Source organism: Electrophorus electricus, chromosome 2 (genome assembly GCF_041902795.1).
Source record: "Electrophorus electricus isolate QZ-2024a chromosome 2, ASM4190279v1, whole genome shotgun sequence".
NCBI lineage: Eukaryota > Metazoa > Chordata > Actinopteri > Gymnotiformes > Gymnotidae > Electrophorus > Electrophorus electricus.
In genome coordinates, this window is record NC_137498.1 from 37491959 (window position 1) to 37515451 (window position 23493).

General features: G+C 37.5%; 1 protein-coding gene across 2 annotated transcripts; it reads right to left on the minus strand.

The window, feature by feature from the left end:
- Positions 1-1908: 1908 nt before the first annotated feature.
- hpcal4 (hippocalcin like 4) lies at positions 1909-22319 on the minus strand. Of its 2 annotated transcripts, XM_081702051.1 has the most exons (5): positions 22189-22311; positions 12537-12593; positions 5713-5888; positions 5272-5487; positions 1909-5149 (listed from the first exon to the last, which is right to left on the minus strand). In XM_081702051.1, exons 3-5 carry the CDS (start codon positions 5872-5874, stop codon positions 4952-4954), a joined length of 576 nt encoding a protein of 191 aa, XP_081558177.1. In that variant the 5' UTR covers positions 5875-5888; positions 12537-12593; positions 22189-22311; the 3' UTR covers positions 1909-4951. The 2 variants fall into 2 exon arrangements, with proteins under 2 accessions (XP_081558177.1, XP_026862167.1); XM_027006366.3 differs by lacking the exon at positions 12537-12593 and having other exon boundaries at positions 22189-22319.
- Between the last annotated feature and the right edge of the window lie 1174 nt (positions 22320-23493).

Sequence of the window (23493 nt, forward strand, 5' to 3'; positions counted from 1 at the left end):
GGCATGCTATAATAAACAAATAAAACTGCTCATCATTTTGGAACTGCTTAATATAATCAATATTTGATTTTATAACTCCTTGGGTTATGTTGACTGCAGCGAAAATTGTGAATTTGATGTCAGCTGCACATGCATTATTTGGAATTTCCAAAAACCTTTTTACACTACTTATTCTACAAGTCTGGTCCAATATTTAACAAATATGAGTCAAATGAAATAAAAATGATTTAACAGATTTTTTAAAACCCATTCTCATTCCCAAATTGCCATATGTTGATGCTTGGTTGGAACTCTTTGGTGTGAACATATGAATGAGATTTATTTGGGAATGATTTTTCATATTCAGAAATGTTTGCCCATAATTTGCTAACCTGTTCAATGCATCAAAATGCAGAACAGGATGTCAGGACATAGGACATAGCTCAGCATTAGATATTTGATTTTCACCAAATTTGAATGAAGTGTATAAAATGATAATTTGAAGATGTAGGTCCAGTTTGGTTTGAAATGGCCAAGGGATAATGGTACAATCCTGTGCTAATAGTGTGCTAATTTGATATTATATGAAAACACTAGGGGAGAAACACAATTAATTTATTACACTTGTCCACCACAATACATTGAAACCCTTTCAGCAAACTGGTGGTTTAATCATAACTAAGGATTTGTGAAGCTGTGCTTAGACACTAATGTTTGCTGCATGTAGATTTATTAGTTCTTATTGTTTTTACAGTGATTAGTCACCACATTATTAGTCAGCGCCATTAAAATCAGTGCAGCTAGGTTTTAGGAAAGAGGTAATTTATTAACCCCTATGAGGATACTGAGTATCTGCATTTTACCCATCCATGGTACTGAACACATACACGCATACACAGTAGGCTGTGGGCACAAACATGGGTCAGCACTTTAAAATATAGGATGAAATAAATCACTATACAATGTCTATGATACTGAAAATGAAAATACTTTACCAAACTAAGAATTAAAGTGTATGGAATCTCTTTCATGAAGATTAAGAGAATATATTAAAAATTCATACAAAGCAAGTACGTGACTACAGTTTTGGAGTAAGGAATGCATATAATTATTCTATTTGTTACAAATACAAACCTTCATATAAAAGGTATGAATTGGAAATGGATAAAAATACCGAAGGTGTGACTAAGAAAGGATAGAAAAAATGTCATTGCTTAGTAATCGAATGGTTGTTAATCTCGAATTTCCAAGTAAATTCCAAGTGGCAAGCATAAAAAGAGTATGTTACATTGCTGGTGTTTATCCCTGGGCAAAAGAGTTAACCTGTGTGTGTGCCTGCGTACGTGCGTGCGTGTGTGTCCCTGGGTAGAATGTGTTAAACATTAGTGTGTTCTCTTGGGGATAGTGGGTTCACCTGTTTGTGTATATGTCTACCTTGGGAGAGAACATGCTCCTGCATGAGTGAGAGAGTGTGTGTGTGTGTGTGTGTGTGTGTGTGTGTGTGTGTGTGTGTGTGTGTGTGTGTGTGTGTGTGTGTGTGTGTGTGTGTGTGTGTGTGTGTCCTTGAGGTGGGAGGCAAGTGTGGGTATATATGCATTTCTAGGAGAAGGCACACATCCTCAGACTACAGGATGTATCCCAGCAATAGCTATGCTGCCATGACAACAGCATTCATCAAGACATCATCACCTCTGTGTGACTCTTACTGTGCAGGTTTGTGCAAAAGTATGTTATGTTTAGGTGTGTGTGTGTGTGTGTGTGAGAGAGAGAGAGAGAGAGAGAGAGAGAGAGAGAGAGAGAGAGAGAGAGAGAAAGAAAGAGATTAATCTGTAATGGATAGATATAGCACACTCAGCTGTTATATTATTGATAGCTGTGTCCATACATTTGGTTGAACAGAGTTTAAAAAAGGTTGCACTTTCTCAACAATTTAGTAGACATCCACAAGTTTAATTTCTATGTACCAAAAATAACACATCTTTGTTCAAAGAGCTTTACAATTACAATATTGAAAAATAAAATGTGACATAAAAATAAAACAGACATACAGAACACATAGTACATGAATGAATTATTAAGAGTGTATTTCACAACAGGTCACAATTATTATTCCCTTTTAAGTTTTGAATCCTGGTATAGATTATATTGCAGGATTTTCTAAGCAATGCTATTAATGCAAAGGTCATGGAATTCAGTTTCTGAAATTCTAATATACAATGTATAATGAATCCTATGTTCATTATTATTATTACATTTGATCAAAGTATTATTTTACAGAAATGACAGGGAATAATTATCTCTTACATTTCCTACTGAAATAAATGGCATTTCTTTTGTATTTTAAGGTGAAAATGAAAAGTAGGCTGAATCAAGAAATTTGAACTGACATTTATGCCAGTGCCACTAACAGACATGTCATAGTCTCTTTGGTTCCCACATTAGGTGTAAACCTTTCTTAACAGGGCCATTTTCCATAGATTTTTCCTACACTCATTTCTTTTTGCACATCAAGTCTTCAAACAGAATTACCTAGCACCCAGTCATCCAATACTCTATGCAGGCATTACTCTATGCCAGTAGACAAAGGTCCTACCTTCACAAATGTGTGGGCTTAAGCACAACACTTGTCATTATGTGGTATCCTCAGGAAGGAGTAACTCACACTGCACAATGACACTCATAGTTAAGTGTGTGGGTATGTTTACAACATTTTATCATCATTATTTTGCATTACGATTTGTGAATTGAGGGAATTATATACTCAAGGAACTATTCTGGAAATTTAGAAAATTGAAACCTGTGCACTGAAACCAAGCTTAGGTAAACAGGGCTGTTAAAAAGTGCTAAACCAACATTGCTGCAAAAAATGTGATTATAAAATCCAGTAGATCCTAACTATGTGAAGTAGCCGCAACATTATAAGTTCCACTGAGAAATCACTTACTACTACAGCTGTAACATCATATGATGTGTTGTGACATCTAGAAACATGAAACTGGTGATCCTTAAGAATTATAACCACCTACTAAACTAGGCCACTCTTAAAAAAGCTGTGATGTAGGTCTCCAGACAGTGGTGAATCCAAATAAAAGACTAAAACACACCACAGACATGGTCTTTTCCATCCAACACTAGATCTCATCTGTGTCCAGGAAAATGGCCCAGAAGTCTATGGAACTCACAAGGAATATTCAATATATTCACATTTGTTGATTGTACAAGAGCTCATTGAGTGCAGCACTTAAGTCAGCTTACTGTCTGGTATATCATGGTTGCAAGTAAGAGTGGTGAGAACAGTCTTTCACTATTAGCATTTTGGACTTCACCCCTTTCATTTGGAAACTTGGTCTAAGGTAGCTGGCCTGCTGAGATTTCCACTGGGTGGCAGTATGATACAATATGTACTTGCCCTTACACCTAGTGCAACAATGTTCTCATAAGTACTGCGGCATAAATATTGCGGCTTATGACTTACATATGTGTTTACATTCACTACACCAGAAAGAAAAGCAAGACATTTTGACAATATATTAATACACTTAATCTTATATGATACTTGCACAGCTTGTACACTGAGGCAGATGAGAAATATGATGTGATTTGGAGAATTATAACTCTTGTTAGAAAACAAGTGAGAAATGTGAATGCTACATCAGCTAACAGCAATTTAATACTCCCAGTGTTGGTGTGAACAGCTTCTACAATGAAAAGAATAGTTAAAGACTGATGACATTTATTTTCCCACACATGTTCATTCTCTTCCACCCTTGCACTTGCACTTGCACACACACACACACACACACACACACACACACACACACACACACACACACACACACACACACACACACACAAACAAACAAACAAACAAAAAAAAAAAACAGAGTATGTATACATGCATTTTTGCACATTTAATTATGCAAAAAAAAAAAATAATCCCATAGAAAGTACAGTGTCACTCTAGACTCTTTCAAACTCGCAGAGATAGACCAATATCTATATATAGTATAGTTTTGTGTTTTAACACAAATACAACTGTGCTGTAATATGGAAGCAATACTAGAGAAACATTTACATAATATATTAATGTGAATATCTTATATCTTCATGTACATATGTTCTTAGAGTTCACTCTAGCAAATACAATGCATTCTTTTACCACTAGCTTTCATTCCTATGTGAGAGTGACTTGATATGCCTGACATATGTCAGGCAAATCTTTTTTATAACCAGATCAGCTGATGAAGGCCATGATTTGTGATAGCATCAGTCTCAAACATTGAATATTAGGTTATTGCAGCATGTCTAAAATCCATCCATCCAACAACACTGACCTTTCTGTATCCATGGAGTTTAGCCAATAGGAAAACAGTAATGGTAGTAATGTCCATAACCTGATAAACATGTATTTCAGTTTGGTGATTTATTTTTTATCCAAATATGCCTAGAAAAGCATTTTGCCTGTTTGCAACTTAGATTCAGTGAACACAGAACAATAAGGAGACCTTGAGAATACTTTCTTTTTGCAGAAATGTATCGACACAGTTTTACGTTATTTACTGTTTTCTATAAAAGTTCTAAGAATCCTAAGTGTCCCATGTTAAACTGCATTCTCTTATTAGCTCTGACTGTTTAATGCATTTTCTCTTTGGATTTGGGCCTAGGAAGCAGCTGCAGCAGCTTGCCACTACTGTCTGATAAACAGTACATTTAACCAGCTGACAAAAGACTATAGGGAAAATGGCTTTCATCACTCTGGTGTGTTCACTCAGTCTCCCCTTCTGTTATTCCCAGCTATGTCTGTTGCTATGTATCTGTCATCATCTGAGAATATTTTTAACTCTCACATTTTACTTTATGTACATCTTGTTATATGCTAGATCATGCTAACCTACTTGTCTCTAAAAGTCACTATTAGTTGTTCCACCCACACCCTATAGATCCCTCCCCCTCTCACTCACCCCCTCCTCCTCTACTTCTGCATGTCACACTGCAATAGCAAGACGATTGAAGGGTCACTTTTGGCCGCCTCTTTGAACTCCTCCAGCGTAATCTCATCATTGTGGTCTTTGTCCATCTTGCTGAAGATCTTGTCTACACGCTGCTGGGGTGTCAAGCCATCTTCATTCATGCGCATCATAATCACCGTTCCAACCATTTTATAGATTGCCTGTGAGCCATAGCAAAGCAGGAGGGGTAAAAGGACAAGTTGAAGAGTGTGAAAGCGGAGGAAAAACAGGATGAAGGTAAAGGGCCTCCTGATCATATTAAACAGCATAACAGAGGTCTCACCTCTATAATCTCAAGCATCTCCATGCGTGTAATCTTGCCATCTCCATCCAGGTCATACATATTGAAGGCCCAGTTGAGTTTCTGCTCAAAACTTCCTCTGGAGGTGATGGACAGGGCACAGATAAACTCCCTGAAGTCAATTGTACCATCACCGTTCTTGTCAAAGGTGCGGAAGGCATGCTGAGCAAATTTGGAGGCATCACCATAGGGGAAGAACTGTAACAGCCAACAGAGATGGCAGTCAACTTCCTTTAATGTTCCACCAGACTCAGCTGGTGTAACGTGATGTAGAATTTCTTTCCTGGAATTCCTTCTGATTCTTAATTAGGTTCAGAAAGTGCACATTCCATGGTGCTGATAAACAATTTTTGTAATAAGCTATAAAGCACTGCTCATGTGTGCATCTAGTGTCCCTAATGCCTGTAGAACCTTTGTTTTTACCTTGACATAGAGCTGTTGGAACTCTTCCAAGTTGAGGATGCCAGTGGGACAGTCCTTCAGGAAGCCCTTATACCACTGCTTCAGCTCTGCTTCGTTAAACTCTGTGTTCTTGGTCAGGTCATCCAAAACTTCTGGAGCAAGCTTGCTGTTATGTTTTCCCATTTTTAGTGACCTCTCTATAGACACAAAAAGACAGCCATAGACTATAGTTAAAGTAAGCGTTTAGGGCCTAAGGAAGGACAAAAGTCAACACGATGAACACGATGCTGTTAGTTTAGTTTAGTTATGGAAAAATAATTCCAGAGACAATGTGAAATTTTTGTTTTCAGCCTGACGTTCTTTTTTGTTAGTCATGGCTTAAATGCCACTATACATTCAGACTGCACACATCCCTATTGTCTTTGAATTGTGACTGCTTCAGATTATCAATACCCTATGAGACATCACTCTAAATGTCCAGTGTAGTCTCCTGGAAACATTCTAGAAGAGGGTACTGACCTTACCGCCCAATATGTATTTTCTATACACTTTATTAGAAACACCAAGCATGTACCTATATTCAGTGAGCAGTTTATTAGGTGCTCTTTTTAAGTTTATGATTATAAATCAGCAGTGTCAACACATCATGATTTCATGATTTTACAAGTATAAGTAAGTTAAAGTCTTTTAGCCTTAAATATCAAGCTAGGATCAAATATTTCACTTGACGTCACGAGAAAGTCCTAGTTCACTGAACCAAAGCCAAGTACAGTCTTTTCCTTCATCCTAATGTCATCTTCCTGTTCTTTTATATTGATTACATGCATAAATAAATACATGAAAATAGAATGCACCAATGCATTCTTGTTTAGCACTGTGACACTGGTAAACCCCTGTGAGAGTAATGGGGTGCTCAACATAAGGTAACCAAACAGGAGTCTACAAGTATAAAAAGCCAGGGCACACTGGGTGAACTACCAAAGCAAGGGAGCTAGGAATGTATGTATATACCAGATCTAACCAGGAACTAGTGCTAATTGCACCTGGGTAACTACTGCTGGAACTCCTTCACAAAGAAAACCCAAAAACATAAGGTAGGTTAGAACTGCTTTTGTCAGGTTTGCCATGCCAGTGCATTACCAGCAAACCAAAGAGGCAATCTAAAGATTGGAATCTAAGGAAGAACTGAGGCTGTTGGGGGAAAGTGAGCAGACATGCTATAGAGAAAAAAGAAAACTCAAATTGACCAAAGCTTTGCTTGCCCAAATATAAGGGAAGGCAGTCTATGGAGAGAAAGGGAGTAAAGGAGAAAGCCAGAGTGATTTCAAGGTCTGGGAACTCTATGGAGGGCTTAAGCAAACTCAAAAGGGGACTTGAACCATGACTTGAGGCTTTTAGGAGATGTTTGAGGGGTGAGAGAGAAAAAAAAAATGAGGCAGCTCTTGAGGTCTCTACCCAAAATACCACCTTTGTCTTTTGCCAGAAGATTGAACAATGAGCTTGTGAGCTGCTCTTAAGTAGCCAAGAGGACAGGAGTGGCTAATTGCCCCAATTACCTTGGATTAGCCTCTGATGGCAGAAAGCAGATGACCCAGCCCTATGCTTAGACATCATAATATGCAGCTGCATTGCTGCACTTTGATATTTTGTGGTTTAATCCTACCTAATACATAACAGCCATCATTAGCCTCCATACATTCTACATCAAAAACTGCTTTTTAATTTTGTTCATTTATTTCTCAAGGAAAAACTCTATTGTTTCATTTCAAAGTGTCAAATATTGTTTAGAATATTGAGTATTTTGATAAATAATTGAAAAATGCATCCAATTGTGATACGTTAATACTGTGTTAAATCAAACTTTGAATTCTATGATTCATTAAAGCCCTACTTTAGACACCACATTAGAAGTGTAACTTGTGTTTAAAAGTCTTTGCAGTGACATCATACTTTCTAACATGGCATATAACATGTCTGCCCTAATAAGAGCAAGAGATATATTTGGTAACTTCAAATTACTCTGAGCTTTAAAAATGGTTATTTTGCTGCACATGAAAAATGAGGTGCTGATCTAATTAATCATTACCTGGACTCTCAGCTTATTAAAGTTGATTAAATATTTAATAGGTCTTAATACTTGACGAGGACCTCTAATGGCTGAATGCACTAATGGTTATGCAGACAAGTTCATCAGAGGCTTGCTCTGGAGACCAGCCGCCCATGGAGTTTTTCTCTTCTTCTGACAGGAGTCCATTTAGGTGTGATCACGGTGACTAATCAGAGGTGAGCATTTGTCTCCCTCCTCCTTGTCACACTCACTGCCACTCCCTCTCTTTGACCTTTTTGGAATTATCTGAGCTCTGTCAGTTCCTGTTTCTCTACATATCATTCTGATTGGCTGACTGAAGCCAGGGTGGTCTAACTGAAGACGTAAGCAGTTAGTGAAGCTTGAGGTTAATGACATGAGCTTCATGATATTTGTTATGAATGCATAAAGTTTCAGTAACTTTTAGTGAAAGAACTCTTGCCACCGCTCTTGGGTATTAGTTAATTAAACTAATGAAAATGAGTGAATGCTCTCACCATCAGAATAGAACAGGATTAGTCCATCATTGCACCTATACCCATATACTCAAAGAATCAGAACACAAAGCTCTATACATTGTAAACTGTATTCTTGTATACGTAATGTATTTCTCCTTCAGTGATTTTCTATATTATTTCATATTGTAATGCACTGAAAACACTCCTGTTTAAACACATCCATATAAAGTAAATGTGAACCTGCATGATTTTATTTATTCAGTAATATGTTACTTTTGAAAAATTATTTGGTTAATAACAGCCTGCACCATATTTAATGAGCAGTAGCCTTAGTCATATGTTATTGCTGCTCAGTACTTACACAATGTTAGGGATGAAGCCACAACACCGTGCAGAACTAATTTTAATCTGCATAATCAGCTACTCCTAAAACATCTCATGAAATTTAGGTCAAGAACATTTCTAAAACAACATCAATATTGTAATACTTGAATATTTGACATCAATGCTTTACTGTACATATGGCAAGAATGTAATCTTTAATTCACAAGTAAACAGTCTTGCACTGCCCTACTAATAAATCTTTAAACAGCAGTCTTCCTCAGGCATGCTCTACACATGTGATCAAGCATTGTATCCAATTTTCGAAACAACTGGATCAGGTACATATCTAGCAGAGTATTATTTACTATAAAAAGACTGAAATGTGTTAATATCTTGTGATGAGTTAATTTCTTGTGATAATGTTAACCCTGCAGAATTCTTTATTGCTGGAACCATGGCTTTTTCTTATTGTTAAATTGGTTTGTGAAGTATTTGCCAAATGTATTGCTCTATTCAAAATAATTTTATTTATAATATAATTCATTTCAAGTTTATATCTAATTTAACTTAATCTATCGTAGTCTCATTTCCACATTTTTGTTCTAAGAGTGTAATTTTTTGTTGTGTTATTTAAACTTCTTTTAAATAATGAATATATGATTATCTTGCCTTTATGACAGCTTTTGTCATTTCCCACAACAGTGTTTGTGTGATATTAGGAGTTGGTCATTTCCATGAATTATGTCCTATGTACTAAAAGATGTACTAAAACACCACCTAGTTCATGGTTTATGAAACTGATTATTTATGTTTAAAGAGACAGGAGCATGGTCACTAATAAATATTAGATTAATTTAGCTATTTGTAAATCTGAGAGTATTGAATTATTGTGAGAATGTCAATATATAAGAGTTGTGATATCAAGAAGTGTAAATAATCAGCAATTATCTCTGAAACTAAAGTCAATCATATACTGCATTAATGAATTCTGTTGACACTTTTTTTAATAACTGCATGTAATTATACATTATTCAAGTTCAATAATTCACTTAATACTCATGACATGCCTCTATAATTGCCTCACATAAACTGACTAAAGCACAAAACTCAGAAAACATTGCACTGACATAAAGAGAGAGATTTACATTTCACATCAGATTTTATCATCAAATACCCGTCAATAAGTATTTTTATAGATATCTATTGTTTTAGTATGGTAACAGTATAATGGTAAAATTAATACTTTCCCTAGAGCATAAAAAAACAATTGTAAGATAGAAGTGTGGCTATTAATTTTACTGTCTTTTTTTGAGATACATGTGGCTGAACACAAAATTATGGACTTCCAAATTAAGAGGTATGAACTACATCAAAATAGTCCAATATTAAAGAAGGCCACACTCGACAGCTCCAAACTAACCAATTACAGACTGGTATCTCTTTCTTCTCAAAAGTTCTTGAATGAGCAGTTTACAGTCAATTATTTATTTTTCTCACACAGAACCAGCTCCATGATCCAAATCAGTCTGGCTACTAACCAGGTAGCATGGAGAAGACCCACATCCAATCCATGCACTCTCCATCATGGTCCCTCAGGGCTCAGTATTAGGCCTTCTCTTTTCTTTGTATACTCATTCTCCTACCACTGCTATGCTGACGACACCCAGATAATTATTTCTTTCCCACCCTCTGACATACAGGTTTCCAGATGTATCTCAGCATGTTTGACTGACATCATGGATGTCATCCCAGCACTTGAAGCTCAACCCCAGTAAACCCAAGCTTCTGTATATCCCAGCCCTTACCATGACCTCACAGTTTCTTTCCAGAACTCCCTGGTATCTCCGTCTGAAGCTGATCATAGCTTGGGCATAACTTTGTACAACCAGTTGTCATTCTCAACTCACGTTTCAAATCTGACCATGTCTTGCAGATTTCTCCTTTGTGAAATATGAAGGATTCGGCCATTTCTCTGGCAGGAAGCTGCCCAGGTGCATGTGTAGTCTCTTGTAAGCTCAATGCTAGACTACAGCAACTCACTACTTGCTGGTCTTCATCTAAGAGCCATTAGACCTCTACAACTTGTCCAGAAAGCAGCAGCATGACTGGTCTTCAATCTTCTAAAGTTCACATGTCACTTCGCTGCTGCGTTCACTTCATTGGCCCGATCCGTACCTCGAGTACTTTGAACCTCAAGTATGGATCAGTTTGAAACATCATGCTTCAAGTCTCATGAAAGACAAGCATTGAGACTCTTCTCTGTCCAGATGTCCTGGCCGCAGCCTTCAAATGCAGACTGAAGACCCATCTATTTGTGAAATATTTAAATGACCACAGATCCTGTACCTATGTTGAGTATCTGAAACTCTAGTACTTATTGTAGGGTATTGTTTATTGCACTTACTGTTGTTTGTTATAGAGCTGGTGTGTTTTGCACTTCTAGGCATCAGCATTGATCCCTGTATTTCAACAGCATTCTACTTCATTGGTATCTTGAACTCTAACCTACTGTACTGGATAGGATATATTCTATCAGTAAATGACAAAGCAATTTTAAGAGTATAAGAGTGGATAAGAGCATAAGAGGATAAGAGTGTCTGCCAAATGCTGTAAATGTAAATGTAAACATAGTCCAGGTGTTGTCATCAATAGAACAGAATGAAATTAAACACAGAAAGAAATTAGTAACTATAATGTAAATGTTGTGAATGTGAATCTATAATGTAAATGTTGTGAATGTGAATGATGATTAAAATGTAACTGGGTAAAAGGCAAATTCATAGATAGCAGGTACCCTTGGAAAGCCTGTACTTGAGAATATGTAAATGTATGATGTTTTGAAAACATTAAAAAAAAATGCAAAGCCATCTGAATGCTGTTAGCAACTGCCCACCTCTGGTGAACCATGGGCAAGCTTGCAATTTTTAAGATATAATGGGGGTTACTAATAGTTAATTTTGAATTGCTAATTTAGGATATACTTTTTATTTGTTTAACTATGGTTCAAAATGTTCAGTGGAGGTACTGAAATATTGAGAACAGGAATATTGCAATTCAAACTATACAGAATTTACTGTCTTGTTCATGCATATAGTCTTAACTAACACAGAAAGCATAATATAACACTTATTTGGGCTTGCATTTTCTTCTACCTCTTTCCATTTGACCTTTTTGGATCCAATATTCAGTTAGGAACACTATTAATTCATTTCCGTTAAGAACACCTACCTTCTGGCAGACAAAGAATCTTCATGTAGAATCTGAAACTGCACTTCATACTCTAACCATTCATACATTTTCCAAGGAGTATGTGAAAGCGCTATTCAGTTTTTGATTTCAAATGATCTAAAGCCATCCATCTCAGCCACCCATGCTGAGCAGTTCATATCTAATGAAGGAACCATACTTGACCTGACCTCATGAACAAATTGTATGCGTAACACCAGTTCATTCATACAGGTTGTGAGAAAAGTTATGATTCTTATACATGCTCCCAGTTCTCTTTGGAATAATCTGTAATTTCATATGAGTCCTTGTATGAATCTGTATATTGTTAGATCAGAGAGATCAGGGCTGAGAGTTCCAACAAACTGACTGTCAGACATAGAAGCCAGTGTTAGAGACACCAGTTAAGATTTAAGACACTGCCAGGGATGGCTTAGATTCAGTTTCAGAATATTGTAATTATTACTATCATGGGGAAAGTGAGCCTCCAGCTACACTGCTGCACTCAGGAAAGCAGGGTGTGAGGGCCCATATGAATAGATAAGAAACACAATTTGAAAGCAAAAATGAAAGCACAAAAATAATTATGCTCTGAATTTAGTCATGAGATTTATAAAAGGAAAAATAACTGTGTGTGTTCATGACAAAAATAACCATCTTCTGGGTGCTAACTGTTGGCAATACAAGTTCTTTATTCAGCCAGAGAGTCAGCTCCATGTTCATTTACTGCGTGAGATGACAATGCCACTTACCAATAATTGCAAGAAGTCTCTTTGTCAGATTATGGCAGGCATGTAGAAATTAGACACCTGGGAGGGAAATGTGTTTAATGAGAAATGCAAAGAAGAAAGAAATGGTGCATTCATTTTGTAATTTCCAAAGGCTGGCACAGAAGTGATAATTATCTGCCAGTGAGCCTGAATTCTGTTCAAAGTGGCAGAAATCCAAGAGTACTAGAGGATTCTGGGTAACAAGTGAGTCAGACAAGGTGAAACCACAGTGAAGGGCTCTTCAAGGTGATCGACCAGAAAGCTAAAGTACATCCTTTTCTCCAGACACCTATCATCTACAGTACATTCCTATGGTATAACCTCACAGTATCTGTGTAGAGTCAATATGGAGATAGGTGGATCAGTAACACCGGGACTTATCATTCTTATCCTTGATTCCAGCTACAGTCCAACATACCAAATCCAGCTAATTAGGGATTTCAACAGCATCAGAATATCGGGCAGGTGTATTAGACAAGAGTAGTCTGCAGGAGGGTACAACTTCAGAAGACAGTTAGGCAATCCTGAGAAAAACTCTACAGGTATGACTTTGTGTACTAATTCTGAATATTACCTATAAAAATGATTCCAGAATGGTTTTCTATTGTTACAAACATAACCAGAGATATACCTATTGTTTTTCATCTGTTGTATATTGTGGAATAATCCCTTTCTGCATGCTGAAAACTATTTCTAAAAGCTGTCCTCACTACCGAAGACACAGTGCTAGAAAAACAAGGTCTGAGGACAACCTGACCTCTTTCTCTAGTACTGCTGTGATTCTTCATGTCACCCAGCTGGATTGATAGACCATAGCTTTCCATGCAGATGCCATGATGTCTTTGACATTCCAGCAATGTCAATCTTGTGAGTATTCCTTTTAAATGTTAATGAATAACATGGGAAGTGAGAACTCTGGGAAATTGCAGTGGATTTATTCCACCACTCAAAACAACAGAGAACAAGAGCATGAGAGAGAGAGGAATTTTAAAAAGATTCAATTAAAGGGGCGGACATTGGGTGGCCATTGTAGGTGACTGAAAAATAAAAGTCAAGATGACACAGTCTGGGGTCTGTTATGAAATGACCTCCTGCTGGTTCTGAAAACACCATCTTAGAGAAGGAAATGTTGAACTCAGTACTTTTTTTGTGCTATTGCGGTAAGTATATGAGCCTAAAAGGAAGTCCCACAGTGTTCCTTAGTCATGGCACAGTGCATTAAGGGCCACTGTGTTTTAAGGGAGTCACACTGTGCAAAATGTAAGAAGAACAGATGCTATTCACATGCAAGAGGTGCTGGAACCCTGTTCACTAAGGACCTTTCAGGTGCAGTAAGTAAAAATCAGACATTCAAAACACACAACACAAACCTAAAATCCCACCTCTTTTGGCATACATGAATGAGAATAACACCCAAATAAAAAGGCAGGGCAGGAGGGGGACACTAACACTTCTAAAATCACCACTGGGAGAATGGATTCTGTTTTATACATTTTCATTGTTGTATAATCTAGGTACATTCATGTACATGCATGTGGGCAATTAGCACTCATTTCATACACCACTCCACATGTCCTGACTGGTGAAAAACTAAGTCTGTTTAAAAAGCATAATCATAATCAATGCATTTCAATAAAGCTGAGGACATGTACATCATACAATAATTAGTTGTCTTGGCAACAGACCAAGTAGCTGTCAATGTGACTGTGTCATAGTGTCTACACACAGTCTTATTGGCTCCTTCAACCATTATAATGGTGCCTCATATCATGCTAATGAAGAGTAAATGCTAGGCTGGTTTAGGAAATTCAAAACTTACCCCCAGTTGCATCATTTCCATGCATGCAAATATTTCAATAATGGAATATCACAAAACACGGTATGGTAATCATTGAAAAGGGGCACACTTGATGCACTTCCCTGGCAAAGCATAGCCTTCCCAGTGTTCTTTTCTTTGACCTAGCTAGCATTGTCATAACATGTAAAGGTTTTTTTTCTGGTTTTGACAGTGATGCTGTATAGAAGCAGTTGCTGGCTATTTCTTGCATTATTGTCTTCCTCTGATCCCGAAAGTACAAACACATGTTCTCTTGTGATTGATAAACAAGAATGTAAAGGCTGGCAGCTTGTTAGCCAAGTCAAAGCTCTTCCAAACATACCAAGTTAAATTGCTTAGCTAATAATTTGCCTAGTTCATGTTTGAAAGTAAATAACAATGACCCAGAAAAGAAAGCTAGGCATGAACAAGAGGTAAAAGTTAAGATTTATCAAAGGATGTTTCTGTTTGAGCACTTTTCCGGGTATTACACTTCAGGGTCATTTACCATCAACCCCTTCATGGGAAAGCAACATCTAACAGAAGTTCTTTTTAAAGACTTAATGTTCATCTCACCATGCTGACACCAGCTCAATCTTACCAGCATTTAAGAAATAATTTTTAAAAATATTACTTAATTTTCTTACCAAAGTCTCTGAAACATTTCTGAGATATCACATTCAAATATTATAGTTTCACCAAGGAAACTGAGATTTCCTAATTTCCTTACAAATATCATCAATATTTCAGAATATAATTATTTAAAATAAACTAAAATCATAAAATAAAACACTTTAATTGCAACCTTTTATTTGCTTTTTATTGACTTTAATTTTTAACAAATATTTAGTGAAATGAACAGCAATTGGAAGGCCAGGCACAGATAAGTACATGAAAACAAAACATTTCTTTATTACTGCTCCTAAACAGCCTTGAGGATTGATAGCTTGAGGATATAAAAAAGACTTGAGCACCATATTTTCCTAATAGCTACTTCATATGAAATAACGTAGGCATCTCAAAGTAACAGGATACAAGGAAGAGCCTAGGAGAAATGGTTGGGTACAGAAAAAATGAAAAATATTAGCCATTTTTCTTACCAGTGATATATTAATATAATATATTAATGAGAGTGTTAATTTAAAAAATTGTGCCAGTTTTTCATCTTCCAGCTAAATTCAAGTGAGTGAATTATAAATCTTAAAAAAGTTTATCCTCACTTATCTTGAGTATTGGCAACACAGAAGTGATACTGACATGTAATTAATGTCGTGATCAGTCCCTCCCAGGTTCCATGTTCTGTGTTTTCCCTGTCATTTGTGTTTTTTAGTTCCGTTCCTTAGTTTCGTTTTCTCCACCCCTCGTTTGATTGCTTGCACCTGTCCCTTCTTGTATTTAAACCTTGTCCTGATGCCTGTGTTTTGGCTGTTCATTCTGTAACCTTGAGCGGTAAGGAGGTGGACGCATGTGCAGAGAAGAGCGAGATTTATTATAGGCAAATCCAAAATCAGAGTCATTATAACGGTTCAGGGTCAAAAATCCAACATGGAGTGTCGCGGATACATGACTAAACAAACACAAGAGTACACAAAGGCAAACAGGGGAAGCAGGCTAAAACAAGACGCTAGGAAACATGGAGTACAAACCATCACAACCATACAAAATAAACATACAACCATTCAAATGAACAGCAAAAATACAGGGATCAAGACAGGGTTTAAATACAAGAAACAGAGGTAGAGAAGAGGGACAGGTGCAAGCAATCAAACAAGGAGTGGAGAAAACAAAACTAAGGAACGGAGCTAAAAAACAAAAGACAGGAAAAACATGGAACCTAGGAGGGACTGATCATGACAATTAAATGTAATTTAATATTGAAAATTACTTAAAAGTCCCATCTCTCTCTCTCTCTCTCTCTCTCTCTCTCTCTCTCTCTCTCTCTCTCTCTCTCTCTCTCTCTCTCTCTCTATATATATATATATATATATATATATATATATATATATATATATATATATATATATATATATATATACACACACACACATACATTGCTCAGAATAACAGTTTCTGCACAGAGAAGACTTGAGGTTGGCTCAGAGCTAAAATTATATAATTTTGTCTGTCAGAATGTCAGAAAAAACAGTAGCAAGACAAAAACAAACAAACAAAGGAAAAAAACAATCACTACACATTGAATCACACCCCAAGTTAATGCAGTACATCAAAGCCAAAGATTCTCCAACTCTGAGCCACTTTCTTTCTCATGGATCTTAAATTACAGGTGAGCCATGAAATTCTCCAGTAGCTCATGAGTCATAAAATTCTCTACTGGCTAATGTGGCACAACAACCAATAGTGGCCATAAATAATGCAGCTGTTTGGAGGTATGCAAGCTAAAGGTCAACCATGCTTATCTAAAAGCATAGGGGAAAATCCATGACTATCAGACATCACCCTCCTCCAATGGAAAAGCTTTGTATAGTGTCTGGGTGAGGTACAGCTAATACAAAACAGGTTTCTAAACAGAAGAAATGGCCTCAGTAAAAGAACTAAGTTTCAGTTAACTCAATAATGCTCTTAAATTTTGTAATCTTTCTGCCAAGGCCAGACACTCAAGAAACCCTCAAGCAAACAAACCAATACACACACATGCACACACATGCACATGCACAACATATGGCTCAAAGGTAACAGTCAAGTCGGTAACAGTAGTCAGAAAGCACGTTGCTGTTTCAGGTCCCATATGAGGAATAGGGCAATAACAAACAAATTACTTCAGCAGAACACTATAAGCAGTGCCCTTATGCTTTTAACCCAACTTCATAAAGACCTGCTGCAGCAAAATGACTCATAGCCATATATCCAAAGTGTGAAACACTGCCTAAAATGAATACATTTATTCACTGTAGGTCAGTGGTTAAGGTACATGTAATCAGAAGGTTTCCAGTTCAAGCCTCACCACCAACTTGCCAGTGTTGGGCCTCTGAGAAAGAACCTTAACCCTCAATTGCTCAAGTTGTATTCAGTCATAACTGTAAGTCACTTTAGAAAAAAGTGTCAGCTAAATGCCGAAAATATACACAACACACAAAACTTGGTAGTTTGACCAGGCCCCATTGCATCATTTTAAATGACACCCTCAGAAGTGAAACAAATAAGATTTCTATAGCAATATTTTTCTTCCTGTTAATGCAATGCTCTGGCTTGTGTGGCAGTTTATAATAAACATTTAATAAAACATATTTTGGGGAGCTTGCTAAACCACAGCTTCTGGGCCTGAGTTTTCCAGTCCCCTGAGTTTAAATATTTTTTTCCTGCTCTTTTCATCATTCAAAAACTATACCATCTTATTTTCTCAGCATCTCACAGGTACAGAAAAAAAAACAATATACACCACAGCTGCTCATGAGGATATCCTGGCAAAATAAAGATGGCATAAGGGAACTTGTATCAAAACAGCCTAGTTCCCCCAAGGGGGACAACTGGCAATGAAGCCCCATCTCAACCCAGGGGACAGAGTGTAATGAGGAAAACTGGTTACTAAACATGGTGTATGACAACGAGACAAAAGCATCAAGCATTATAGAAAATATCTGATAGTGGATGATCTAGCTAGCTAAACAGCAAAGTGCAACTACATAAACATGCTTTAGAGTTACACTACACTACGCTCCTCAAGAGTCTTCTATGAAACAAACAAAAAAAATCAACACTGGGTGACACAGCAGTGATTTCGTTACCTCGCAGTCAACAGCTAGCTTGCACCTGATGCCTAAAGAGAGTTCTAGAAGAAAGTTTAGACTCATGGGCTTTGGTAGTGTAATTATGACTTAGTCAACATTTGGTGTGCAGTCCAATATGTGATAGTAGCAATGTACTGCATTTGAATCAAGGTCCCTTCTAGGTCTGGCAAAGAGCTGACCTTTGTATTAAACATAGTCATTTAGCTGACCCTTTTGCACAAAGAATTACTAAAGTCCACAAAGAACAACTGCAGGTTGAGCCACTTACTCAAGAATGCTAGGGCAATACCCATCTGAAAGGATAAGATGGTTATTTGTATTATTTCAAAAAAAGGAAACAACCCATTTATGTAGATAATAATATAATCTCTCTATATATTAAAGCAGTTTCTGTTAAGATCAATATGCTATTGCTTAATAGAAGGAGACTATGAAAATACAACCTTGTTCATTACCAAGACCAAACCAACACATCAGCTGAAAGTCATGGCAGCCATATGTTTGGCATGGCATAGTCAGTCCTACTCCTTGGTAGTAGTCATGTGATCTTTTGTTTTTCTGATTTTGTCAGATCCGTGTACCATAACAAGTTGGGAAATAGCATGGAATAATTTGCAATCAATGTCCAAACATAACTTGGGGCACCATGAAATGACTCCAGCTGCTAAATGTATTTCACAGCATTATGACACCCCGCTCACCGCTCATTCACATTCAACAGGCAACAGAATAAGGCAGTGGGTGTGGGCTCTCTGGTTCCCATTAGACGAGAAAAAAAAACAAAACAACAACAATACCAACAGGCTCCCATCAGAGGAAAGAAAAAACAAAACCGTCCCTCACTCATTTTCATATTCACACATGGCTTCATTTTTTCCGTTATGCACCAATGTCCCCCGAAGCCATCTGATTAGTCCTGCTGAAGAGCCAATGACTGTCCGCACCTTTTTGAGCTCAGTCATTTTGAATGTGCCATCTATCTTCATGAGAAACAGAGCATGTGGGTGATCAATCAGCAGGTTCCGGAACACCTGCTGCTTTTGTCTGGGACAAAAAATGGAGGAGAGTTGATTTGGGGCGGGACATTGCTGTGTGTTGGTCACATGAAAGTGGATGATCCACTATAACCAGTAAGATGCCTGCATATGACCTGTACATCATGCCAAGGCTGAGATGGGACATATTGTTTGGAAATATGCTCCAAAACTGCCTTCTTCATCTCACATCAAGGAAGTTTCCTCTAATTTGTTTAAAATAGGGGTCATAAAATAAAAAGGACATATCTTGAAGGAATCTCATTCTGTGGAGTAGGGATTTGAAGAAGAATTATGTCTGCTTATTATAATGATCGAAAGTTTGCTTTGTAGATAAAGAATTCAATATTCTATGTTTAAGAATGTGTGAAATAAAAATGTTGTAAACTGCTTCCACAGCTTCTGGTGTAAGATCTAAAATTCCAGCAACATAAGCAGTCCCTGATCAAGAGTCCAAGACAATATAATTGGCCCTGCTCTCGCAGTGGGAACAAGGCCCTTAGTTTTCTTCCTCTAGATTAGTGCCATATTATCCAATCACAAACATCTGTCAGAATATAAGATCATACAGAATATAGTAGGCCCACCTTATTTGCAGGTATATGGTTCCAAATGATCAGCATGCATGCATATTTCAGTACTCAAAAATTATTCAAACAAATCTTTCAGCAAATCCAGGATCTTTACTTTATCACTGAAATCAAACACATTACTTGCTTTTTCACTGTTGAGCATTACCATAACATTTACTGTACTTTTTGGGTACCATCTGTTTTTTTGGGAGGCATATTTCCACAATTAAATGCAGGGAAACAGTGAGCAGATCACACAATGTTTTGAATGCAAGCATTAACACAGGACTGACTGAGACCATCTCCGCATCAGCTGAGTTGTGTAATGTCTGCAGTGCTGAAATTTAACATTTTTGTTTTTGAAGTTTTAAATTTATATTATATATATATATATATATATATATATATATATATATATATATATATATATATATATATATATATATTGACATCGCTCAGTCAAATCATGTGTAATAAATCTATGAATAAGACAAATTGACTGAATAAGATATACCAAATACAAGAGCTATCGAATTGGTCAACACTCTATGACAATATGTGTGTGGCAACTGAAAAAGGCATAAGCCACAATTCACATTGTTAGAAGCAGCACAGAAGAACTAAATAATAGTCCTCACCCTCCTGGACTGTTAGCTGTTATGAAATAGGGGAGACCTAGCTAGCAGTTGAGAAATGGCAACAACTAAATTGAAAGAAAATACAATTTTGACATATGCTGGTAACTTAATTAATGAATAAGAACCAAACATAGTTACGTTCATTCTTTTTGTTTTTCTCTGTACTGGGTTAAAATGCTGCTAAAATGCTAGGGCTCGACTTTAAATATTTTCCTAAATGTAAAAAGCAAAATCTGACCTCTGCGTACTTGACCCCACCTACCTGACCCAAGCCTACCTGTTCTGCACATATTCTCAAAACTATTTACACAATTTGCTACACGGGTTCTTATATTTCCAATTAGACAGATTAAGTTATCTTTTGGAGATTTAGGCATCCTTCTGTTCTATACTCTGAATGAACTGTGTCCTTGGCTGCTGTTCTATGTGGCTAAAAAAGCTTTATTTTTCACCCCATAGAAAAGCCCATTCTCCATTCTTGTCTGAACATATTTACTGCTTCTCAAATAAGATCACTTTCCTAGTCACATAAGTCATCTAAAATGCTTGTTATATAAATATGCTAAAAGACACCAGAGGTTGGATTCTTGCAGACTTTTAAACAAACACCTTTACATAACTTTGAAACAGTTAATAGTGTTATGATGCACTTGTCCTTGAACAAAAAAAAAAAAAGTAAAGTGCTGATTCAGTACTTTAGCATCTTTCCATAAAAATTGTAGTAAACCAAGTTCTTAGGGTTTTGTGTGTGTATGTGTGTGTGTGTGTGTGTGTGTGTGTGTGTGTGTGTGTGTGTGTGTGTGTGTGTGAGAGAGAGTGTGTGTGAGAGAGAGAGAGAGAGAGAGAGAGAGAGAGAGAGAGAGAGAGAGAGAGAGCGAGAGAGAGAGAGAGAGAGAGATTGATTTGCTGCCTTTGTACTTCAAGCAGAGCTTATACTTTGTCTCAATATGAACCAGGATCCTGGCATTTCTCACCAGCTTCAGATGTCAATACTTCAATGTAGCAAACTGTATTGTATTGCGACAGCCCTGCCTGGAGACATCCAAGTAAGTCACTGGCACGGATGTAGTACACACCAGTGCCCTGCAAAGTGGTATAGAAATGTTTCTGGATTTATTTGCACTCAGACCCACATAAAGTGGTCAAAAGTAATGTTTCCACTTTGGCGAAGAAAGCAGAAAAGTACACAGCTAGAAAACACGTATGCTCCCATATTCGCACGCATGATGAAAGTAAACGCATACTTGCGCAGAGAAGCGCAGACACAACATTGACGCACACCGACTGCTGAGCCAGTGAGGCAGTATGCGCTTTACACATTTATTTTTGCAAAACTTTATCGATACGATAAATTATAGCTGCTTCTGTGTTGTTTTTATCTAAAGCTTGCAACCCCCCTAAAATACAATAATGCAAGCGCATTCTTCATTAATTGTACTCAATCTCAAAAGAAACACCAAATACTTTGCAATTGTACCCTTATGATCAGTTCGTTTAAAAACGCTAAATTAGAGTCTGCAGACTTACGCATTGATCTACTGATTTATATCTCGACGGATCTAAGCAGGTTTATTGCCAACAAATGACATAACTGCAACTGCGATGTCGCACGCGTTCTTTTTTGGAAAAGTGATCGAAGAAAAACGGTAGAAAATGGCACGACTCATTTAAGAGAATAAAAATGTTCCGTTATAAAGTATACCCGTTTTCCATTTACTTTGATGTTTTGATTATTGTTTAACAGTGATTACAGCTTTCAAGAACCCAAGAGAAGAAATACAGACGTAAAAAGCTAGGACAACTGCAAGCAGAGGTATGGATGACTCACCCAAGTATTTCTGGTGAGGTAAACGGTCTTTAGTGTATTTCACTTATCCGCTTAACGACTAAATGCGGGAACAGTACTTCGCAGAGAATCACGGTTCACTGTTACGAACTTGCTGCTTGCCTCGCCCGGCGACAATGAATGGAGCGCTCGCGTCTCCCTTGCCACCACATTTGCGTAAGGACCGCCTGATGCGTGCTCGGATTGGATAACATTCAGGGAAAGAGCGAATGTCTACATCTCCTTCGACTACAGTTCGTTGGTCTGAACTGTCAGTCAAACGAGGCTCGTTGTAGTGAGCATCTAACAGTCCGTCCCTTGTGCACAGTCCGTCAACAGTTGTAACCGTATCCAGTTGTTTACTTGCATCGGAACATTTCTGTTCACAGTCGAAAATCTCACATCCACGAGCTGGTCGCCACGTGAATGTTACTTGTAAAAGAGGCATGGAAATGATGATTTACGTCCACCTCCGGTTGGGTTTTAGATCCTCCTATGCCAGATACAGGCAATCAGTCCTTATAGCATGTCTGTCCCAATTACTCGTCAAGAATCCAGATAACATCATGGTCCTTGGTTCAAAGTTTTATAGACTCAACTATATAAAAGTTATTATTTAATCTGCAATCTCACAAACACGCTGTCATTTAACGAGCTACATCTGGTCAGGTCCTGCACCTTGACAAACCTAAAATTGTGGTATCTAACACCTTTGGAGGTGCCAACTTTTTAATGTTAGCTGACATCACTGCTTTATTGCACTGCCACCGAGATGCAGATAGGATGTAATTCACCTTCATGCATATTCACCGTTGCTGTGGCAGCAGACACTGGGAAGGGTTAATAGACACATCAACATGCATCATGTCTCTGTGTTTCTGCAACGCTCTCGACCTCTGTGTCCTCCTGCGTTTATGGGAAGGTAGAGAGGCATTTGGCACATATCCAGCAAGCAATACCTCCTTCAACGACAGTAATGTATGTTTCTCTCGTCTGTTGCCTCTCGGCCTACTGTGTCTACTGTGCAATGTTTTGGGTTTTTTTTTTAGAGTAAAAGATTTACAGTTGGATTAGGGTCACAATCAAGTGTGCATGGGGAGGGGGTGGTGTTGTGTCCCCCCTGCTGCCAGACCATGTGTAATCCTGATGGGACTCAGAGAGCCTCCTCATTCTGTGCTGTAGTCTTTCACCTCCTCCACCATTTATTCCTTTTCCTAGATAATTAAAAATGTACTCTCTCTCTCACCTCCCCCCAAAAACAAATGTCACGTTCATTACAGACAGCATTCCTAACCACCATGCAGTGAT

What these genes read in the sequence shown, in the direction of transcription:
- hpcal4 (XM_027006366.3), bottom strand. Translation starts at nt 5,874, where the DNA reads ATGGGAAAACATAACAGCAAGCTTGCTCCAGAAGTTTTGGATGACCTG. An exon ending in TCCAACAGCTCTATGTCAAG is followed by an intron (nt 5,488 to 5,712) that starts GTAAAAACAAAG and finishes TGGCTGTTACAG; the next exon opens with TTCTTCCCCTATGGTGATGC. An exon ending in AGATGCTTGAGATTATAGAG is followed by an intron (nt 5,150 to 5,271) that starts GTGAGACCTCTG and finishes TATGGCTCACAG; the next exon opens with GCAATCTATAAAATGGTTGG.